Genomic DNA, 21,699 nt, shown 5'->3' on the forward strand with positions numbered 1-21,699 from the left:
TAAGAAGGTTATTATGAGTCTTCTAAGGAGATTTTGTATGGATTTCTGCAGATTTACAGTGAATTTTTCCAATCATTTCCAACGAATTTATTGTAAATTTTTTTATGAATTTATGACAAGATCTATGATGATAAATAAATAGCAGAATCCTTTAAGTTTTCTAGACCAGTTTTTTTATAAGTTCTTTGTGATATTCTTTGCCAAATCTTTGATAGATTGCTTGGAAGGTGCAATTTTAAATATAAGTCGAAAATTTTAGCTAGCTTCATAAAAGAATAGTAAAATATTTTTTGATACATCGTTCAGATTAAAACCAAGTAGCCCGTCATTCGTTTTGGCAACAATCAGTGGCGTAGCTAGGGTTTTAGGGGCCCGGTGCGGAGATAGATTTGGGGGCCCCTCAAATAGAGGTTTGCTATGTATGTCTTATTAGCTTACACATACCTACTTATTTTTGTCAAAAACGTTTAATATTAAATAAAAAAATATTTAAAGGTCAAAATATATTCTGCTAGTAAAAATTAACTCATACGAGGACTTAGCCAGGAAGTCCGTCAGAAAGTAGTTTTTAATGTTATGTCTTGTGAAATCAAAAAATATCTATGAAGCAATTGCTGCAGAAGTTCCTATAAATTTATGTTTTAAAGAATGATTGAAGGAATTCTTGGATAACTTTCTGTATGATGTACGGTATTTAATAGTTTGCTTACGGTTATACCTAGATGAACGCTTTGAAGGCTCGTGGAAAAATATCTCAATCCATTGGAAAATAGCTGATGAAACGGCTCTATTTTAGTATTGCGAAAATAATTGAATTTTTATTTTGTGGTTTTTTATGCAGATCTAGGAGGCAATCAAGATAAAATGTTTGATGTTATTATTGATATTATTTTATAAGAAATCCCAGCGAAACTCATAAAGGTATCCTGAGATAAAATTTTGGAATATACCTTAAAAAAATATGCAGGAATTCTTCTGAAGTAAAAATATTTTCCTTGATATCTGTCAAAATTCCAGAAATGTATGTATTCTTTTTTTATTTTTCGAAACTCATTCTAACAGAAGTCTTGTAAAAATATATATTAAAAAATCTAGAAGAAACTGGTAGAATCGCTTAGAAATTTATTGATATATTACTTTTGCTATTATCACTTGAAGAACTCATTGTGATAATGGGTGAATCCATGAAGAGTTCCCTGGAAAAAATGAGGGACGTATCTTAAAGGATTTCCAATTATCTGAGGAATTCAAACGTCCAAGGTTAATACCAGAAGAAAAATCCTCAAATAAATTTCAGAAAGTATATTTGAAATAAATAAAACAAAGAATCGCTGAAGCTAGCGGTAAAGGAATACATAGGAAAAACACGCCCGTATAAGAATGTGCATCCAAAATCACATATTCGTGCGTCCAAAATCAGAATCGCACAAGATGCCAAATTGAGCGTTATCAATGTCAACACAAGTTGTATATAAATCCACAATACGAATAATAAACGACAATCAGTGTTGACAGCAAAACATGTCGTAAATAGTGCACCATAGAATCGCTTTAAGTTATATAAACTGACAGATCGTATATCAATCCAGAAAGCATCATATGAAATCGCAATAACTGCCAAAAATTGCCACCCAAACTTGGTATCTGCTGACGATCGGCCTCAAAGAACAATAAAGCAGGTGTCGCTGAACATGAAACATGCATTAAAATTGGCAAATAATCACGTCTGTATTATGTAGTTTTCGGTAGTATAGTGGTAAAGCGTCCGACTCCTATTCCAGAAGTTCTGTGATCGAGGCTTGCTGGAAACTTTTTTTTTTATTTTCATCCAAGTTTTTTGGCACCGATCGCAGAAAATCTGAAAAAGTCGTGCCAAGTACGCAAATAGCCTCCACTTTAGTAGGCATATAGCCTTTTCGTGCATTCTATACGATTGAATTGATTCATATAGAATGATGTATAACAAAAGTTATACCAACTAAAATGTTGACTGGGCGGGGTTTCTTGGCCAACGGTACGCCATGAAATCCTTCCAGTGGTTTTCAGAGGGCTCCTCAGTGGAATTTGTGATTAAAACCTTGATAAATTCCTAGTATGATTTCTGTAGGAGTTCTTGAATGATCCTTGAGAAAGTCCAAGTATAAAATTTCGTATTTGAATTTACAACCATATAGGAACGCCAGATTTACAACCATATAGGAACGCCAGATAGATTATAACTAGCAATAATATAGTGTATTTCTTTCAAATTATTTCAAATTATTAGAAAAATCCTACTGGCATTGATTAGAATATTCTGTACAGTTTCTAATGAAATGGAAAAGGTTCCCTGGAGTTGTTGCTTATATTTATTCCGAAGAAATATAGAATTTCTGCAAAAAAATCCTGGAATAATTCCAAAATGAATAATTGGAAATATTTTCTCGTTTTTTTTAACGTAATCTTAAAGGAATCTCTGGATACGTTTAATACAAAATAATAATAAATCCATGGCATAATTTTATATAAATTGCCCTGAGAAATGTTTCATGAAATACCCTGATGAGTTATTCAAGGTCACTTGAGAATAAGTTTGGATGATTTTTGGTAGGTATTTTTGGATGATTTAAAATATAAAATCTGAAAAATTTCCATGTACATTCAATTTTTAAAATAAAAAAATGAATTAAAATTTGTAAAATTAACTTTTTGTGTTTTATCTGATTTTACTCAAGTTTGTGCCCTTAATATTTTTTCGCTCAATCCGTAGTGGTCTCCGATTTAAAAGAAAATTAATATTTGCAAAATATGCCTAAGTAGTCGACCTAAAGTCGTTTGCTTACTCATTCTACAAAATTCATGCTTTTGAGAATATCTCAAACATTGAAATTTGAACAAAATGTACACCTTTAGCCTTTAACCCATGTATATACTATTGAGAAGGTATCTGTCAAATTTCTAAAATGAGTGACAATGAGAATGGTTAATATCGTAAGAAAATATATACAGGTCAAAATTTCACCAATGCTCCAGTTTCTGGAGGCCCACAAACTTGGGTAGATTTGATTGGAAATCAGAATTCATGAAGTATTATATAAATATAAATAATTAAGAATTCAATGCCGTAATTAGACTCAACATCTTCAACATAGGTATTTGAGCCTTCTTAAGTATCTACATCAGGGCCCCGTTTAGCTATTAGAAGATTTGTATTTCTCATACGTGCTATCGATTGAACTACAACAAGGGAAATAACTTACAATACAAATATTCGTGCAGGTTCCTAAAATGTGGGATAGATTGAGGGTGGGCTGAGGGCCCTGGTAGGACCGTGACTGTGGACCCCACTTTTTAGGGGCCACCAGTCACGGTCCTCCCGGAGCCCTCAGCCCACTCACTCTTAATCCATCTCTAAAATATTAAAAATCAGGGATAATCAAGGGGCCCCTGAACATTGCAGATTCAAGTCTGCTTGTCATGCTCATTTTTTTTTGGGATCTTACAAATTGCCAGTTTCTCAAAGCCATGTCAAACTTTTAATGCTGTGAGATATCCGTACTGCAATTTTGGGGCCCCTAGAAGCTCGGGGCCCGGTGCGGACCGCACCCACCGCACCCCCCTACACGCTACTGGCAACAATGATGACTTTTCAGTTTGCATTTCAAAGTAATAAAACTCAGTCTTGATAGTTTATATTGACTTGAAAAAGTATCACTGTACGCGCTTACATGCATGAAGTATGCTGATACTTTTTCAGCTGAATGATGAATTAGCAACAATCATCAACGACACGTACAAATTTCAATGACGGCCTACTTCGCCTTAAATCGATATCTCCTTGGATCCAACATGAGTTTCATCAGATCAAGATTTTACCAGGAACCAGCATGGACTAAATCTAACGCGTTATTCCGAAGATATTCTTAGATGATACTGGGTTGGCTTTTGAACTGGAAATAAAATCCAAATTTAAATACATAGCAAAATCTCTCTGAGCTTCCTATAAATTCTAGAGGTGGAGAACTTTTAGAAAACAAATAGTTTATACTCTTTTGTTCGAAACTCTTTCAAAACTCATATCGTTTTTGGCTCACAGTATTTTCTAAATTTCAATCAAAAATAATACATAAATAATTTAGATTAAGGCCTACAACTTTGACCATTTCGTATGTAAAAAACGAGAATATCAAGGGGCAGGATCTTTTAGTCATCAATTTTTTTATCTTTTGGGCATCCGGGAAAAATTCGGGAATCGAAAAACTGATTTTGAATGGACATCTTGACATTGTGCTGCGAATGAAATGATTAGAATCTAAAGAGAATGGAATTTAGTTCAGAATTGGTTATATTCGCCCCAGTACTCAATTTGCCCTCGGATCACAATACCAGAACTTCAAAGATATAGGAATTATTGAACATATCCTCGTGTCTAATTCCAATATTTGTTTGATTTATATACAAACCGGTACCATGGATCCATAATCATTACGAACAAAAGCTTCTTGTTGGCGAAGTGCTATTAGTTTTTTTTTTACTATTTCTCTACCACCATCGCTGCAGTGGAAAACGAAATCCCAAACCATTATCTCCCCCCGCTTGAGTCAATACGTCAACTCTAAGAAAAAGCAATACCAGATGTAAAACATTGAAACTGATAAATCATCGAAGGGAAGTGATTCGGGTGCATCGGAATGGATGGAAGATTATGCTGTTAGTTTCGTTTCGGATCTGCCCGCATAGGGCTCACATTTTTTACGACTCCCAATTTTCCGCCAGCTTGACCGACAATCAATCATGTGGAGAACTGCAGTCCTGTTTATTGCCATTTTCGGGTGCAATGTGTGCGCTTCATTTTATGGATTTCCGTTGATCACGAAGCCCAGTTAGTTTGAATCTGGTTTGAGGGTGTTACAAGGTGACTGATGGGATTGTTCCGTTTTCAGAAGAGATATGGGATACCCTAACTAACAATTTCACTGTTAACGATTTCACTGTACTGAGATATCAACCACAGCAAGAGCAGGGGTTGGAAATCTTTCCTGGAGAGGAATGTGATAGAACGTGCAGTGTGGATGAACCTTCTAGAATATGTTACTACAAGTGGGTGCTGGAAAGCTACGCCGCCATGGGATCGTAAGTACCGTGAACCGTTTTGTTGGTAGGCTTGTTGATAATGACGAAAACAACGATTACCAATCCTGTACAGAACTTGGAATCAACAAACCTAACCAGAAATCTGTTGAAGATAAATAAATAGGTTTACATATTTGTGGGCTTATACATGTTGGCCAAAGTTGTGGTTTTGACTACGCTTTCAGGTTGTCATTTAGAGTCCAACGACTGTGTAAGGTAACCCCATAACTTTATTAAGAACATTGCCTCGGATTTATAGGCGTAGTCAGCGATATCTCGATCATTATTCAAGCAGGCTCAAACAAACATAATCTGTCAAGTTTTTAGTCATACTACTTGTTACGATTATTAAAAATTTCTTTGAGTTCAACCTTTCTAATTTACAAGTGCAACCAGTGATCTCATGATGGTGCATGAATGAGATTCATACTCAATCCTCTGAAATAAACATAATCTTAAAATCGTTGGAGTTAAACGAATATGTAAGGTTATCCAAGGACTCATCAGAATATTGACCAACATATCTACGAGCATGAGCAATTAATGAATTAATGACGTTAATGAATAAGGATCACACCCATACAGGCTCAATAAAATCAATATAGGGCTGAACATGAGCAACTCTTCCGATTTTTCATACAATATTAACCTTTTGTAAGTGTTAAATCTCAGTTATTTATGAACCAATTTTAATGAAATTTTCACAGTTCTTCAGAAATAACTATATTTTTAACATAGACCGTAAGGACATTAAAACCATCATAGGAGATCTAAGCACTCAGGTTGGCCAGGAGGAGAAGTTTAGACCGACTATTGGAATTGTATTCAGCGCCCACCGGCTGACGAACGAAAACGGCTTACGATTAATTGATTTCGCCGTCTCCAAGAATACGGCCATTCTTAGCACCTACTTCCAGCACAGGCTTCCATACCGATACACCTGGAGATCACCACAGCAGACAGAAACACAAATCAACCACGTTGTGATTGATGGACAGCACTTCTTTTAGAATGGTGATCGTTCGAAAGTTCTCACTATCTAACTTGTGACGCCCTTCTTGTAGATAGGGCATATAACGCCTTGCTTCCAATCCTTCGGTAGCTGCTCCGTTTCCCAGATTCTGACTATCAGCCGATGCAGACAAGCGGCCAATCTGTCCGGGCCTATCTTGATGAGTTCGGCTCCGATACCATCCTTGCCAGCGGCCTTGTTGTTCTTTAGCTGTTGAATGGCATCCTTAACTTCCCCCATCGTGGAAGCTGGTTTGTTTCCACTGTCCGCTGTGCTGACGTAGCCATCGCCTTCGCTTACCTGACCTTCTGTGCCTGTGGTCTCTGCGCCATTCAGGTGTTCATCGTAGTGCTGCCTCCACCTTTCGAGCACCTCGCGTCCGTCCGTCAAGATGCTCCCATCATTAGCCCGGCACATTTCAGCTCGCGGCATGAAGCCTTTGCGGGATGTGTTGAGCTTCTGATAGAACTTCCGAGTTTCTTGAGAAATGGTACAGCAACTCCATCTCTTCCAGGCGGCGCTTTTTGTCCCGGAATAAGCTGGTTTTTCTGTTTAGTCTGTATCGCTCCACGTTTTGCCGCGTACCATGCTGCAGCATTGCAGTCCGCGCTGCATTCTTCTCCTCTAAAACCTCCTGGCACTCCTCGTCGAACCAATCGTTTCTTGAGCTTCGTTCCACATATCTGACAATGCTTTCGGCAGCGTCGTTAATGGCTGCTTTGACTGTCCTCTAGCAGTCCTCAAGAGGGTCCCTATCGAGCTCGCTCTCGTCCGGCAACGCTGCCTCAAGATGCTGCGCGTACGCATTGGCGACATCCGGTTTGTTTCAGTCACGCTAGATTGTACCGAGGTGGGCGTCTGTACCATACATCGTTGATGACGGATAAACTTGGGCGCAGTTTCACCATCATCAGGTAGTGGTCGGAGTCAATGCTAGCGCCACGATAGGTTCTGACGAAGAAGTGCCGTTCATCGATCAAAACGTCGACGCAAAAAAGTTCACGTATAACTCGTTTATTCATACAAATTACGTCAAACCCGCAAAACACGATATATAAAATCGTCAGATTGATGAGTTTCCTCGCATAAAACGCTTTTTTCTGAGTTTATTTGTACATTTCGTTTCGTCCCGTACACTCGTACAAAGTAAGTCGAATCAATCCGTAGCAGCTGTCAAATCAACATTTGTTATCATAAGTTAAGTCGCATAAAATCACAAATCGCATTGTATGCTATTAATCGTCACATAAAATATGCACGTATATCGCCTCCACTTTTGTACGTAGAAGGCCTTTTCGCGACATCATAGAAGTGAAATTTTGCACATGCAAAGCCTCCAGGTGATATCGTTATACGTGCATTTTGGTTGTCTGGGCTGGAAACAGGTGCTACGAATGGCCATGTTCTTGGAGGCAGCAGAATCTATCAGTCGTAGGCCGTTCTCGTTAGTCAGCTAGTGGGCGCTGAACTTTCCAATCGTCGGTCTGAACTCCTCCTCCTGGCCAACCTGAGCGGTCAAATTTCCTATGATGATCTTGACGTCGTGGCTTGGGCAGCGGTCGTACTCGCGTTCGAGCTGCGCGTAAAATGCGTCCTTATCATCATTAGTGCTTCCGGAGTGAGGGCTATGCACGTTTACGATGCTGAAGTTGAAGAACCGGCCTTTGAGCCTCAACTTGCACATTCTTTCGTTGATCGGCCACCACCCAATCACGCGCCTTTGCATATCACCCATCACTATAAAAGCTGTTTCCAGCTCACTTGTGTCGCCGCAGCTGTGTTAGATGGTATGATTACCTCTAAACGTTCGCACCATCGAACCTGTCCAGCACACCTCCTGCAGCGCTACGATGCCGAAACCGCGGATCTTCAGTACAGCGGAGAGTATGCGAGTATCAGCTTAGCTTAGACTGCCTACACATATCAATGGTTGCTATTCCGTGATTGACCGAAGTCAGTGAAAATGAACAAAGAATAAACTAGAAGTTCGGCTGGTTTGGCTTCAGTTCTGTATACTCAGAATGACAGATACACTCGATAGCACAAGGTTTTATCTGGATTTAGGCTCATTTTCATTACCATTTCAGTTGTTGAAAGTTATGCTTAGATCAGAACTCCCGTACAATCTCATATACGCATGCGCCATGCGCAGCACCTCACCCATTCCGTTTGAGATCCAAATCCGTACACCTAAGAAATGAATCGTAATCCGTCCACTCCATATATAACGCCTACTATTTGTATGGAGTGTACGGATTTAGAGCCTGTACGGATTTCGGTCCTCCACTGTACCTAGTGCTATGTTGAAGAAATACAGAGCAGTATTGCAGATCTACTTCAGATAGTTAACACACCAACTTTATCAATTTTATTCATGATACAACCTTCTACAATATTGTTGGCTATGGTATCAAGTAGTGTTCTTAATATTCTGGATTCAATTGAATGCGATCAACAATTTTCCTGAACCAAACAGTAGATGATGTACTATTTCTCATATGTTGGAGCTGGAAACTCCATATTAACTTCAATACAAATGCTCCAGCTCATGGAACGACCAAATGAGCTTGTATTCTTAGGACTTTCTCTAACCCTAAGAAATAAATATAGGGGGTGCCCCGTGGAATTATACAACTTTATTTTTCTCCCATACGACGTCCATCGTTTTTCGGGATTTCTAGACCCCCCTTCCCTCTCTGTCATGTTTTTTCCAATACCCTTTCGTAACCCTCTCAACCCTCCGCTAATGGATGGACGTCAAATTTGAATGATCCCTTATCAGTTGAAACCGAATTTCCTCATCTTCTACATTACCCCTATGTTTGCACCTCCTATCTACACGACTAGAGAAAACATGTGGCCTTTCTATATTTTCGTGATAATGGTGGGAAGGAGTATACCTCATTACGCATAAAGACGTTAGGCATAAGGATGCTCGGCATAATGTACGTTAGGCATAAATACATTAGGCATAACAGACGTTAGGCATAAAATACGTTAAGCATAATGGACGTTTGGCAAAAAATGTCATTTGACAAGTTTTTGATTGGATAATAGTTCGAGCCTATTGACAAATAACATAACGATGAAGGGGGTGAGTAGGTGTCCTTAAGATGTTACAGGCCATAAGAAACCGCAATATGCCAACACAGAACCATTCCAGAGTGATACCAAAAGTGGTTATTTTCAGAGTTAATAAATATGTCGCAAGACAAACAAAAAGAAAATGACAACAATGATCATTGTAATGCTCTACCCATATTCCGAATTATCAGTTATTTTTGAGTTTATCAGCCAAAGTGTAATTTGTTTCGTGAGTAAATAGTATAATTTTATATATATTTCCCTGGAAATTCCATGTATAACTTCAATCAAACGATCAACATGATTGGCAATACAATCTTTACAGGTTATTTTCTGATGATGTTCTTGGCGTACATTCCCACTTAGAGCTAGCTCATAAATTTAGTGTTGTGAGAACATTTCCTTTGCCTTCTCAGCCAACATTTTGAGCAGATTTTCAATTGATTGCAAGCTAACAAAGAGTATGATATAAACTTGATTTTTTATAAATAATCAGTCAGATAGTTCCAAGCTTTCGTTATAGGTAAAATTTGCTGGTATCCGATTAGTTTTGTGATCGTACCAACAACTTGGCGAATAAGAGCCAAAAAAGTTGGACAGATCTGCCTTAGAACTTGTAGGGATTCCAGTAAGGAATCCACATATTAATTCAAAAGCTAGTTAGAAGAAAACTGCATATGGAAATATTTACAGCCAATGACAATGCCAATAACTATAATAACATTGTGACTAGAAAGCACAGCATAATATGAAAGACGGGAAAACTTGAAACTATTTTAGCAGCTTTCACTTCCAATAAAAATTAGCATAGCATAGCATAGCATAGCATAGACTGACTGTACATGTCAATGGTTGCTACTCCGTGATTGATCGGAACTGGTAAGAATTGCACTACGATCCAAATGAATAAGGGATGGGAGTGTCCGCTTATTCTCGAAGTACAATTTTAGCAGCTCTAATATTATTGATCAATAACGGCGCCGGCCAAGTCCTTACAGTCAGTTGGGATGGAGAAGGAATTTTAGGGTGTAATGATTGTTGCTTCTAGAGACCGAGAATACCTCTGCATCTCCACAATCACTACGGGAAGGGTATTTATTAGTAAGGGAGGAAAAGATCTGGGAGTCACCAATGGTCAGTGATGCGATCCATGGATAAGGAGGAAACATACAATTTAAAGCTAGTTTTGCATTTTGTCTCGAGAAGTTTTTGGTAGAAGATTTAAAAAACATACGTCAGCATCCATAATGCCGAACCATTCAAAAGATGTTTTTAGTAATAGCGGAAAGAGAAAAATATATGTATATATTTTAAATAATATGAAACAGGAATGATGCCGACACTTGTAATGACGAACCATACATAGTTTGTTTGAAAATTACAGAAAAATAACGCTGTACATTTTTGTCTCGAGATGAAAAGTTTTTGATAGGAGTTTTGAAATATACGTCAACATCCATAATGTCGAACCATTCAAAAGATGTTTTAGTAATGTTAAAGAGAGAAAATATATGTTAATTGGAATTATATAAAACATGCATAATGCCGACACTTGCAGTGACGAACCATACAAAGTTTGTTTGAATATTATATAAAATTAACGCTGTCATGAGAAAATGTGTCATTATAAGCATGAAACGAGCTCACCAGTTGGTAATCCATCCTCGACTCAACACGGATATCTTTTCGCAATCATACAACGCAAACCGTAGAACTTCTCAGCGTCCCGAAAACGAATCGTCTTGTTTGGGCTCTCCGATGCACTGCCCAGCAGACACGCGAAACGAAACATAATTCCCGGCGTCCCGAAAACGAATCGTCTTGTTTGGGCTTTTCGAAGCACTGCCGAAACACAATTCCCTGCGTCCCGAAAACGAATCGTCTTGTTTGGGCTCTCCGAAGCACTGCCCAGCAGACACGCGAAACGAAACACAACGGTAGACAATTAATCGTTCCATAAAAAAATATAAAATTTCCATAAAAAATGCAAAATTTGCCAGTAAAGAAACAAGGGTAAAATCAACAGAAAAGTTAAAAATTTCCATAACAAAATTTTCCATAAATAAAAAAAATTTGAGCAATAAATAGATTCAAAAGTGCAGTAGAATCGACAATAATCTCACTAAAAAATATCGAATTTTCCATTTAAAAACCTCAAAATGTCCCTATTTTCTTCACAAAAAGCAAGAAATAATTATAAATTATCCACAAAAAAAAGCCATAATTTGCAATAAATAAATAATAATTCGCCCACAATAAATCAAAAATTTCCATTCAAAAAATCAAAGATAGCAATAGCAGTAAATGCAAAGTTGCAATAAACAAACCCAACTGAGCAATTCAAAATGACAATCAATACATGAAAATGTTGTAGAAAATTCCAATATTTAAGTAAAATTTTCCATAAAAATAACGTAATTTTCCAATAATGAGTAATAATGTGCATAATGGATTTCATAAATTTTCAGTCAAACTGAAGCATTGTTTTCACAATTGGAGCTAGTTAGTCGTCGTACATATGTATGTAGATGTAGAAATTGCATTTTAGAGTTCGATAATTAATTACGTAAGAATTTAGGGGAGAGGAGAGCGGGGAGATTGGCCGGGTTTGAAAAAATATTTCTTGCGATATAGAAAAAAATAATGTTTCATACAAAAAATCACACATGGAGGGGAGGCGAGGTTTCGAAAAATCACAAAAAAATGTTTTTTAATACGCCCCATCGTTAGGCGCTACAATTTTACTTATTTCGGCAAAGTTGAAATGAAACATAGAACATGGGATATCTAATCTTCCAATATTAGGAACACTTATGTCACTGCTTGGGTTATGTCCAACTACATTGATGGTAGAAGCTTATGCTCTCATGCCCCACCAGCCAGGGAACTGGTGTTTACAAACTAAGCATCAGTAAAGTAACTGCCCACAGCAGTTGCAGAAATATGTATATTCGATTGATGAGTTTTTTCCTAAATATTTTTTTTATTTGCATACGAACATAACGCTTTTTTAAGTATCTTCTAATAGGTTCATTTTTAGATCTAGTGGGTTGTCTCAGTACTACAAATATGGCTAAGCATGCTGTAACGCTACTTTTGTACCTCATCACCCACTTCATGTTTCATTTCAACTTTGCCGAAATAATTAAAATTGTAGCGCCTCACTATGGGATGTATTAAAAAACATTTTTTTGAGATTTTTCGAAACCTTGCCTCCCCTCCATGTATGATTTTTTGTATGAAACATTATTTTTTTCTATATGGCAAGAAATTTTTTTTTAAACCCGGCCAATCTCCCCACTCTCCCCTCCCATAAATTCTTACGTAATTAATTATCGAACTCTAAAATGCAATTAGGGGAACACGGGGCAGTATGGACACCCTAAGGAATTTTCCGATTTTGACTGTAAAGACACGAATATTATACAGTTTTCAATGTGCAGTATGCTTTTTAGAGTTCTCAAGCATTTGTTAAACATTGTTGCAAAATTTTGAAAAAAATATTTTGTTTGCAAAAATGGGTTTAAAAAAAGCTCATATTTGGTAGTCACCATCAAGCTAGCGAGGCAAAGTGGACACCCCCATGGGGCAGTATGGACACCTTTACGTTTATAGAAAAATTGCCATACGATCATTCCCAAACCTCGAAAAATGAAGTACACATTCAGGAAACCATAGTGATGGATCACTGTGCCACTGAAAACATGATTAAAACCAATTTACGACATTTTTCGTAATGATGCCTTAAATATTGCCTCCAGATTAGTTTTAATACAGAACTGACGATTTTCAACCGATTTGTGGTTCCGAATCATAATCAGTGCATTGTATGCTTAATTGTTTTTGGATAGTTTTGTGTATGAAGTTACATTTCTTTTTCTCTAAAGTGTCAGCTCTACTTTGTCACTCGGTGTCCATATTGCCCCAACAGTACAGGAAATTTTCATATAAGTTTTTCAGTGTCTCAAAGTAGCAGAAAAAAATCTACTATATTTTTGAATTTAACATAAATAATTGAAGATTCAGTCAAGAGCTACATTTTCGGTCAACTTGCAGTCATTTGCCTCTGAAACCTTATTTGGTGAGGTGTGAATGTTATAATTTTTAAACCCAATAAAATCATGCTCCATTTTTTGGTTTAAAATCAATGTATGAAACATTTTTTCTGAAATTTTAGTGGACAACTTACTCTTTCGACAGGCAACTGAAATATTGTTTGCATCTAAAGTGTAAAATTATTCGCATATGCGAAGATACAGGGGGTGTCCATTCTGCCCCGGGTGTCCATACTGCCCCGGTACCCCTACTACATCTACATACGACGACTAATTAGCTCCAATTGTAAAAACAATGCTTCAGTTTGACTGAAAATTTATGAAATCCATTACACACATTATTACTCATTATTGGAAAATTACGTTATTTTTATGGAAAGTTTTACTTAAATATTGGAATTTTCTACAACATTTTCATGTATTGATTGTCATTTTGAATTGCTCAGTTGGGTTTGTTTATTGCAACTTTGCATTTACTGCTATTGCTCTTTTTGATTTTTTTAATGGAAATTTTTGATTTATTGTGGGCGAATTATTATTTATTTATTGCAAATTTTGGCTTTTTTTGTGGAAAATTTATAATTATTTCTTGCTTTTTGTGAAGAAAATAGGGACATTTTGAGGTTTTTAAATGGAAAATTTGATATTTTTTAGTGAGATTATTGTCGATTCTACTGCACTTTTGAATCTATTTATTGCTAATTTTTTTTTTATTTATGGAAAATTTTGTTTTTTCTATGCACTTCTTTTTTTTTATGGAAATTTTTAACTTTTCTGTTGATTTTACCCTTGTTTCTTTACTGGCAAATTTTGCATTTTTTATGGAAATTTTATATTTTTTTATGGGACGGTAATATTTTAGCCGAAACACAACTCCCGGCGTCCCGAAAACGTACCGTCTTGTTTCTTTAGCAGCTTTCACTTCCAATAAAAATTGTCTCAAAACTATGAAGAACGAACCTATGATTTAAAAAGGAAGAATATCTGATGAAAAAAAATCAGCTATAATGACATTATTTTGTGGACTGGTGTGTCTCAAAAGAACAGTATTTTAACACAATAAAGAAGATATATATACTATCTAAAACATCAGCAGTTCTAATGCCAACAATAATCTTAACCGGATAACTATGAAGAATACCTTCAATATAAAGAAGGAAAAATCTTTGATGGAAGTAATCGTACCAGTTATTTGTAACCACACACCAAAAGTGAGCATTAAGTCATGTCTTTATCTTAGACCCAGCTAATTACAGAAGCGTTTCCACAGTTGACTTAAACCTTTCTTTGCCAAAGTTGACATTTTGCATTCGTATATTATGTGGCACACAATATAAATTATGACAAGATCCTGTACTAAACGAGAGTCGATCCCATACACCTTGCTTTTTAAACACAGTGATTATTACGAGGCTCTGTACACTATGCGCATGACTTTAATCGTTTTTTCTTCTTCAATTTGATTTTCTATGGATTTACAATCATAAAGCGACTGCAAGGCAACAACTTTGCGGTGTTTGCCCTATGCAGCCCTTTACAAGAATCAAATAAGTCAACCAATCGTTAAAATGTGTTTTTTTTAAATTATGCGTCTTGTCGTATGCCTTACGTCCATTGTGCCAAACAACCATTATGCCAAACGTCCATTATGCCTATCGTCTTTATGCCTAATGTCCGTATGCCTAGATACGTTAGGCCTGACGTCGTGCACTCAGTGGGAAGAGCGTCAACTGGTAGGAAATTGACACCAAAATATGTAGGTTATTATGAAATTTTTTTTTTTTTTTTTTTTTTTTTTTTTTTTTTTTTTTATTAAGGCACTCCGTGCTCGTGGCCACTACTGTGCCGGAATCAGTTTTTTATCTGTATCTTCCTTACCGATACAGTTCTATTTTTAACTAATCTATATTTACATCTGCTTTCACTCTCTTCTGCTCTTTTGCTCTCACACCGAGCAGGTAGGAGAGTGCTCTGCTGTTGGTCCAATCGATTTCCATAAGCCATAGTCCATTGCTCTTGCGGTGGTTCGTTTTGCCGTGTTTCTGAGTCGTTTTTGAGGCTAGCTGCCTGCGAAGTGGGTCAATTTGTCTCAGTCACCATCTGATACTGACGGAGGATGGATGTGCTCCCCCCTATGCACGGTCCTCCGTGCGGCGTCTTCTGGTGGCTGGACGGGTTATTTTTTGGAGGGGCTGGGAATTGAATCCATGACCTTCCGCTTATGAAGCGAAAGCGTAACCTCAAGGCTACGGACCCCCCTTTATTATGAAATTGTACCCACGAGTTTTCATCCTGATTACGCCTCTGGTATAATAAATATACATTTTTAATATAGTTAATTATTCATTTTGTCTGTGACTACTGCAATCAGTATTAAAATTATAGTTTTGGTTGAAAAAGAAAATTTAACAATTATTTTCGATATGCCAAAATTTACACCTTTAAGAGCCCTTCCTAGCTACATCACTGGCCCATCATTCGAAAGCCTTTGGATTTTCCCATCTTTTTAAATGTTGAATCCAACAAAAATAGTCCGTTTGGCGCTATGTTTATCACCCTTGCTCATAATTTTTCAAAAGAACACTGGATACGCTTGTAGATCTGAAGTTTTCAAAACAATGTATGTTTATAAGCATTATGTTTTGCTCACAATACCGTTTACTCTCGAATGACTTGCGTATTTCAAGGGGAATTGCCAACAGTTAGGCGTATTACGCAGATATATAAATTTAATTTTCCTAAAAAATGATCAAACACACGAGTTGTAAGAATTTTGACAGCATTTTAAGATTCAGGAGACCCAGATAGGGATTTTTTTTATCCCTCACCTGCTGCACTGCCCATAACTGCATAACAGTCACATTCGACATTTTTGACAAATTGGAGTTAATACCATGGAGAGTCATCAATTGATAAATACTTTCGATCAACTTACTAAAATCTGTGAGTTTGTTCTAGAAAATTCGAAAAAAATACCAAGTTGTTTTGTCACATTGCAATTGTAACCGCATAACAGTCACATTGAGATTATACATGAGCCTCATAATGTAGTAGCAACGAAATTTCTATCAGAATTATTTTGTGACTATTCAATCAATATGCGATATGAGTTGTACAAAATTTCAGCTTAAAATAAGCTCTTTTGAATTCTCAATGATTTTTTGAAATATTAGTTTCCTCCCATACTGTAAAATGCAAACTTGGTATCCCATTTACTCAATGCCTACTTTTGTCGAATGTTACAAATATGCAGTTATGGGCAGTGCTTTACTCACCATATAGATCAACTTCGCCCTAGTGTAATCTATTTTTTAAATTATAAAGGCTTTGTTTTCTATCAAATTATATAAAATAGTATTCCTTGCTCAAAACAAAATTCAGCCATTTCGTCTTCTTCCAGTGCATGTTGGGACTGCATTCGGGGAAATCGCACGCACTGCTTCCATCCACAGTGTGTCACCGCCAACGGAATGGAACGTAGTATTGTTTCCATCAATCGAAAGATGCCCGGACCTTTGATATTTGTCTGCCAAGGGGATACCATTGTGGTCGATGTATCAAACGAAATGGAGGGCATGTCAGCCACTATTCATTGGCACGGCTTTCGCCAGATGCAATCGCCCTGGATGGACGGAGTGCCAATGGTGACGCAGTGTCCGATAGCTCCCAGCACCACCTTTCGATACAGGTTCGTAGCGGAAGAAGCAGGAACGCACTGGTACCATTCCCACTCGGGGTACCACATGGCAAACGGACATCTCGGAGCCGCCGTTGTGAGAAACCCATTGGACGTAAATATGGCTTTATATGACTTTGATCTGTCGGAACATGTGATGTTGATATCGGACTGGACATTGGATTCGGCTGAACGGTGGGTTCCCGGACAGCAGAGCTCTCAAATGGCGGTGGACTCAATTCTAATAAATGGACGAGGGCGGTATACCAAGGTGATACTTGCGCTATAACGCATCTCTGCAGCTGAATATTAATTATAAATTTCTAGGAAGAAACGGGAACCAAGGTAGACTATACGCCATTAACGGTGTTCCGCGTACGACGTAATTATCGTTATCGATTCCGATTAATTAGCGGTGGCAGTCAATATTGTCCTTTTCAATTGCAGGTTTGTTCCTAGAATCATTATTGTTCAATTATGATAGGCTCTAACGAAAATCTAAACATTCGCAGATTGAAAACCATCGAATGCTAGTCATTTCCACGGATGGCGGTGCTGTTAAGCCACACATGGTGGATACATTAATTTCCATATCCGGAGAGAGGTATGATTTTGTTATTAATGCGGACCAACCCGTAGGTGAGTTTCGAGTGATTTAAAAAAGCGGAATGATTCGGGGAAACACGCATTTTAATTAAAATTTTCTTTAAATTTGTTGCTCCTCATTTTTTAATCAGAATTACATAAGCAAAGGTGGATTATTTACCCCTTCAAAATTATACTCATTAATTGCTATTAATGAAATTTCAAGTGAATTGTACTAGAAAAGTAATGAAGTGCACAATACATCAATATCATACATCGTTTTTGCATATCTCGTACACCAGGCTGATTATACCAAAAACGGAAATTTCAGATAGCCGACTGTTGCTCAGGCCGGAACTTATTTTTACAATTCTTTTTTTTATTATTTCAAACATTATATTCATTACTTGTTTCTATGTGTTTCTTGTTAGACAACACTATCATCCTAATTTGGTAAAACTAAATTAAGTTTTTTCCACCGCTAGTTTTCGCCAACGGGTCCAACAAAAAATCGAAGGCACGGATCCAAACAAGGATCGCAAAGGGATCAATAGAAGAAAAAGTAGTACTGAAAAGTACTGTTTTTGTAGCACTGAAATAGTAGTTTACGGAACAAGTTGCAGAATGATGATTTTTACAGCACGAGTCGTAAAATTATCCTACGAGGCTTGCCGAGTAGGATAATTACGACGAGTGCTGTAAAAATCTTCATTCTGCAACGAGTTGCGTACAACATTTTTTGCAATTTCGTAGAAGACCACTTGAGGGTATCAGAGATTATATCGGAATACATCCACCATTATTTTACAATTTCTGAGAAATGGTTGTGTTATGATTCATTACGCAACTGAAAACAGTTGCGTAATGAGAAAGCGTTTCGTAATGAATCATTACAGCACTGGTTTCAGTTAGGTAATGACTATTCCCGCACTGCATACTTCAGTGCAAGAAAGTAGGCCGTTTCATGACAGATTGGCGTGATGAAAAACAGCCTATTACGATGAGAAATTGCAAAAAGTACTGTTTTATTGCTTTAGGTAGTTTTGAAAAACTTTCAAAAGGAAAGTGAGTTCGTGGATGCACAGCATGAAGGTACGATGCACACTTACCTCCAAATTATTGTTACGCTAAAGTTATAGTGACGTGATAATTTTGCACAAAAATACAGCCGTTTGTTACGAGATAATATAGCTCAGGGTCAATGCTGGAAAGCGTCAATGTAAATAGAGGGTGTCGCGCGACTTTTACATAGATGCTTCTCTCACTGTCATCGGACGGCGAGACAATGACAGAAGCTTTCTTCAAATTCTCCTTCATTTTTTCGTCGCTACGGCTTGTGACGGAATTGTAAACTAGACCATTTTTATTTCATTACCAGATATGATTGTTATTAATATCGCTAGAATCATTAAGGGTGTTCGCGCCAACGCGAAGTTTTTTGAGTTGTGAGTCCTTCCCACCCCTGTCCCATGTAACCTCGAGCCGCCGCGAGTATTTCGGCCTCTCATCCCGACCACTAACAACCACCCCAAATAACACACACACACCACGTCGTTAGTTTTGCCTTGCACCCCATCCATTCGAGCGACATGATCAAACATGTACCTGTACGCAGTCAAGCCGACCAACCATCTAGCTATGTACAGCGTGAAGCAGCACCCAAAAGAGTTTCCACTACCACCACCACAACAGACACCAGTTAGCAGACCGATTGCAGCATCCAGTATGTAGTAAATAACAGGCAGTGGAATTTTCCACCCTCGTCTCCACAACGTTGTGCATGCAACGCTTTTGGCTACCTGCCACCTATAAAGGGAGCTTGCATGCGCAAGGAGATTATTCAGTTTTCATTCAACCTTTGTACTATTAACATCGAAGAGAAGAAATACAGTAGTAGTTAAGTGATCAAACCGCCTTTCCCTCCACCAGTGGAAGCCAAACAGCCTTTTCCAAGGCTAGAGTTGCAAGAGCCCCCTCCAGTCGAGCTATCGGTCCTGTGCCCTGTTGCTCCCGGCAACAGGTGGACGGAAGATCAACAGATCTTTCCGTTCCCGCTCACCCGAGCCAAAGTCCCAGTTGCATGCCGCAACAAAGGGATATCCACTTTACTTATCAAACACATTTGCTTCCCAAAATTTTCCAAAATTAGATAGAAATTTTATAAGCTAAACAACTTTGCAATTGTTTTCATGAGAGCCCCGTCATTGCGACCTGACGGAGTGAGCACATAAAATATAGCTTCGTCTAGTGACAGTGAGAAGACTGGTTTCGTCAGTGTCGCATGCCGGTCATGATTCTTAACAGCCCTGGTTTTGACCCTGACTCAGGGTCAAAACATTGAATACTATAACTAGAAAAATACTGAGTTTAGACCTGACTCTTTTCAGAGTGGATATCTTCTCAAAGGACTTCTCGTGTGAAATACGGAATTTAATATTCGCCACGTGAACTATCATTCATGATATTGAATTTAACTTTGAAATGGTTCATCTGTAGAACTAGTACTGATTTATGTACAATACTTTTTTATGTTGATTCTCCTTATTAAGATTCTACTCAGAAGGTGGTATAATATTTATAAATATGATTTCCCAACAGGTAACTACTGGGTAAGAGTTCGTGGCGCTGGTTTTTGCAGCACATTAAGTGTAGAAACATTTGCAATTCTTTCCTATGCTGATCCGTCTATTTCTACCGAAAGCCTCATGTATCCCACTCTTGAGCCACCCGAGTACGGCAATGCGTACCCGATGGGACAAACCCTAAACGAGCAAACTGCCACTTGCTACAATTCGGAAGATCAGTTTACGTGTGCCGCAGATTTGGAGACACATGAAGCCCACCGGGATGACAAACTGATAAATGCTACACCGGATGTCCGTTTATTCCTCGGATTCAAAATGATGCATCCCGATAACCGATGGCTCTTCTCGGAGTACAAACCTTTCATTAGTAAGTCAGATATTTAAATATAAATAAGTATGTATTCACTTGAGTCATTCACTTATACCTCATTTAGCCGTACGCGAGGACTTCAACACCATTGCAGCAGCCAATAACATCAGTTTCAGATATCCTAGTTTTCCTCTACTGATACAACCGGATCTCATTATAGACGAAAACAAACAGTTCTGCAATAGTACTCATCTTCCTCCAGGATGTGATAGGTTACATCTATGCTTTTGTACGCACCGGATTAAAGTCAAACTGAATGACATTGTGGAGCTGACTTTGTATGATACAGCTTATGGTGAGTAAATGGATCAAATTCTAGTCCTATCGCTACTCGACTATTTAACTTTTCAACTCCTCAGAACGTCAAAACTTCTATCATCCCTTCCATATCCACGGTCATCGGTTCATCATTACCGATATGGGAAGGCTACCGGAGAGCGCCATCAACTCGCGGCTCAAGTACCTTCAAGGACGAAACTTCACCCAAAGACCCAACGGTCATAACCCACCCTTTAAGGATACGATATCCATACCGAATGAGGGCTTTGTGAAGACGCGCTTTAGAGCAAGCAATCCAGGTTTTTGTTGGCGAATTAAAATCTAAATTTGTATAAGTGAACAACTGTTCTTTCCTATTTTATTTTAACTAGGTTTTTGGTTTGTACATTGCCACTTTGAATGGCATCTTGGAACTGGCATGGGTCTAGTGCTGCAGGTCGGAGAAGTATATCAAATGTTGAAAGCACCTCCTGGATTCCCTCGTTGTGATGACTACAAACCAGAGCTACGCGGGACGTAATGATGCATTCATGAACAGGAACGGGTTGTATTTTTTTTTTAATTACAAAGATGACTGAAAATAAATTAAAGAAATAAGGTAACTGTGGTGTGAACATTTATTTCTTTTCTTGATTGTTAAACGAAATAATTTATCTTTCTATATGAGTGGTTTTCTTGATTTTATGCCCTCGGCGAATGCACCATAAAAGTTTTCTCTTCAACGGGGCACCCCCTAGATATGTGCCTTAGGGTAAGAAAAAAGCTCTCTCAAAATTTCAACTCAACTGATTGCTCCCCCAGCTGGCGCATTCCATTCGAAGTTTGTATGGAATATTCGTCTCAAATATATTGAAAATTGACCCTATGTTACTGTTTCGTCTCGTACACTAGTTAATCGCGTTCAATTGAGCCCAGAATGACAAATTCACTAGTTGATACGC

General features: G+C 37.8%; 1 protein-coding gene across 1 annotated transcript; it reads left to right on the plus strand.

Moving 5' to 3' along the window:
* Nucleotides 1-4,773: 4,773 nt before the first annotated feature.
* Nucleotides 4,774-21,351, plus strand: LOC5571649 (laccase-3). The gene is made up of 9 exons (XM_001653679.2): nucleotides 4,774-4,861; nucleotides 4,923-5,112; nucleotides 16,664-17,210; nucleotides 17,267-17,386; nucleotides 17,452-17,578; nucleotides 20,123-20,476; nucleotides 20,544-20,774; nucleotides 20,839-21,057; nucleotides 21,130-21,351. The coding sequence occupies exons 1-9, from the start codon at nucleotides 4,774-4,776 to the stop codon at nucleotides 21,276-21,278; spliced, it is 2,025 nt and encodes a 674-aa protein (XP_001653729.1). The 3' UTR covers nucleotides 21,279-21,351.
* Nucleotides 21,352-21,699: the final 348 nt, after the last annotated feature.

This window comes from Aedes aegypti, chromosome 2 (genome assembly GCF_002204515.2).
Source record: "Aedes aegypti strain LVP_AGWG chromosome 2, AaegL5.0 Primary Assembly, whole genome shotgun sequence".
Classification (NCBI taxonomy): Eukaryota; Metazoa; Arthropoda; class Insecta; order Diptera; family Culicidae; genus Aedes; species Aedes aegypti.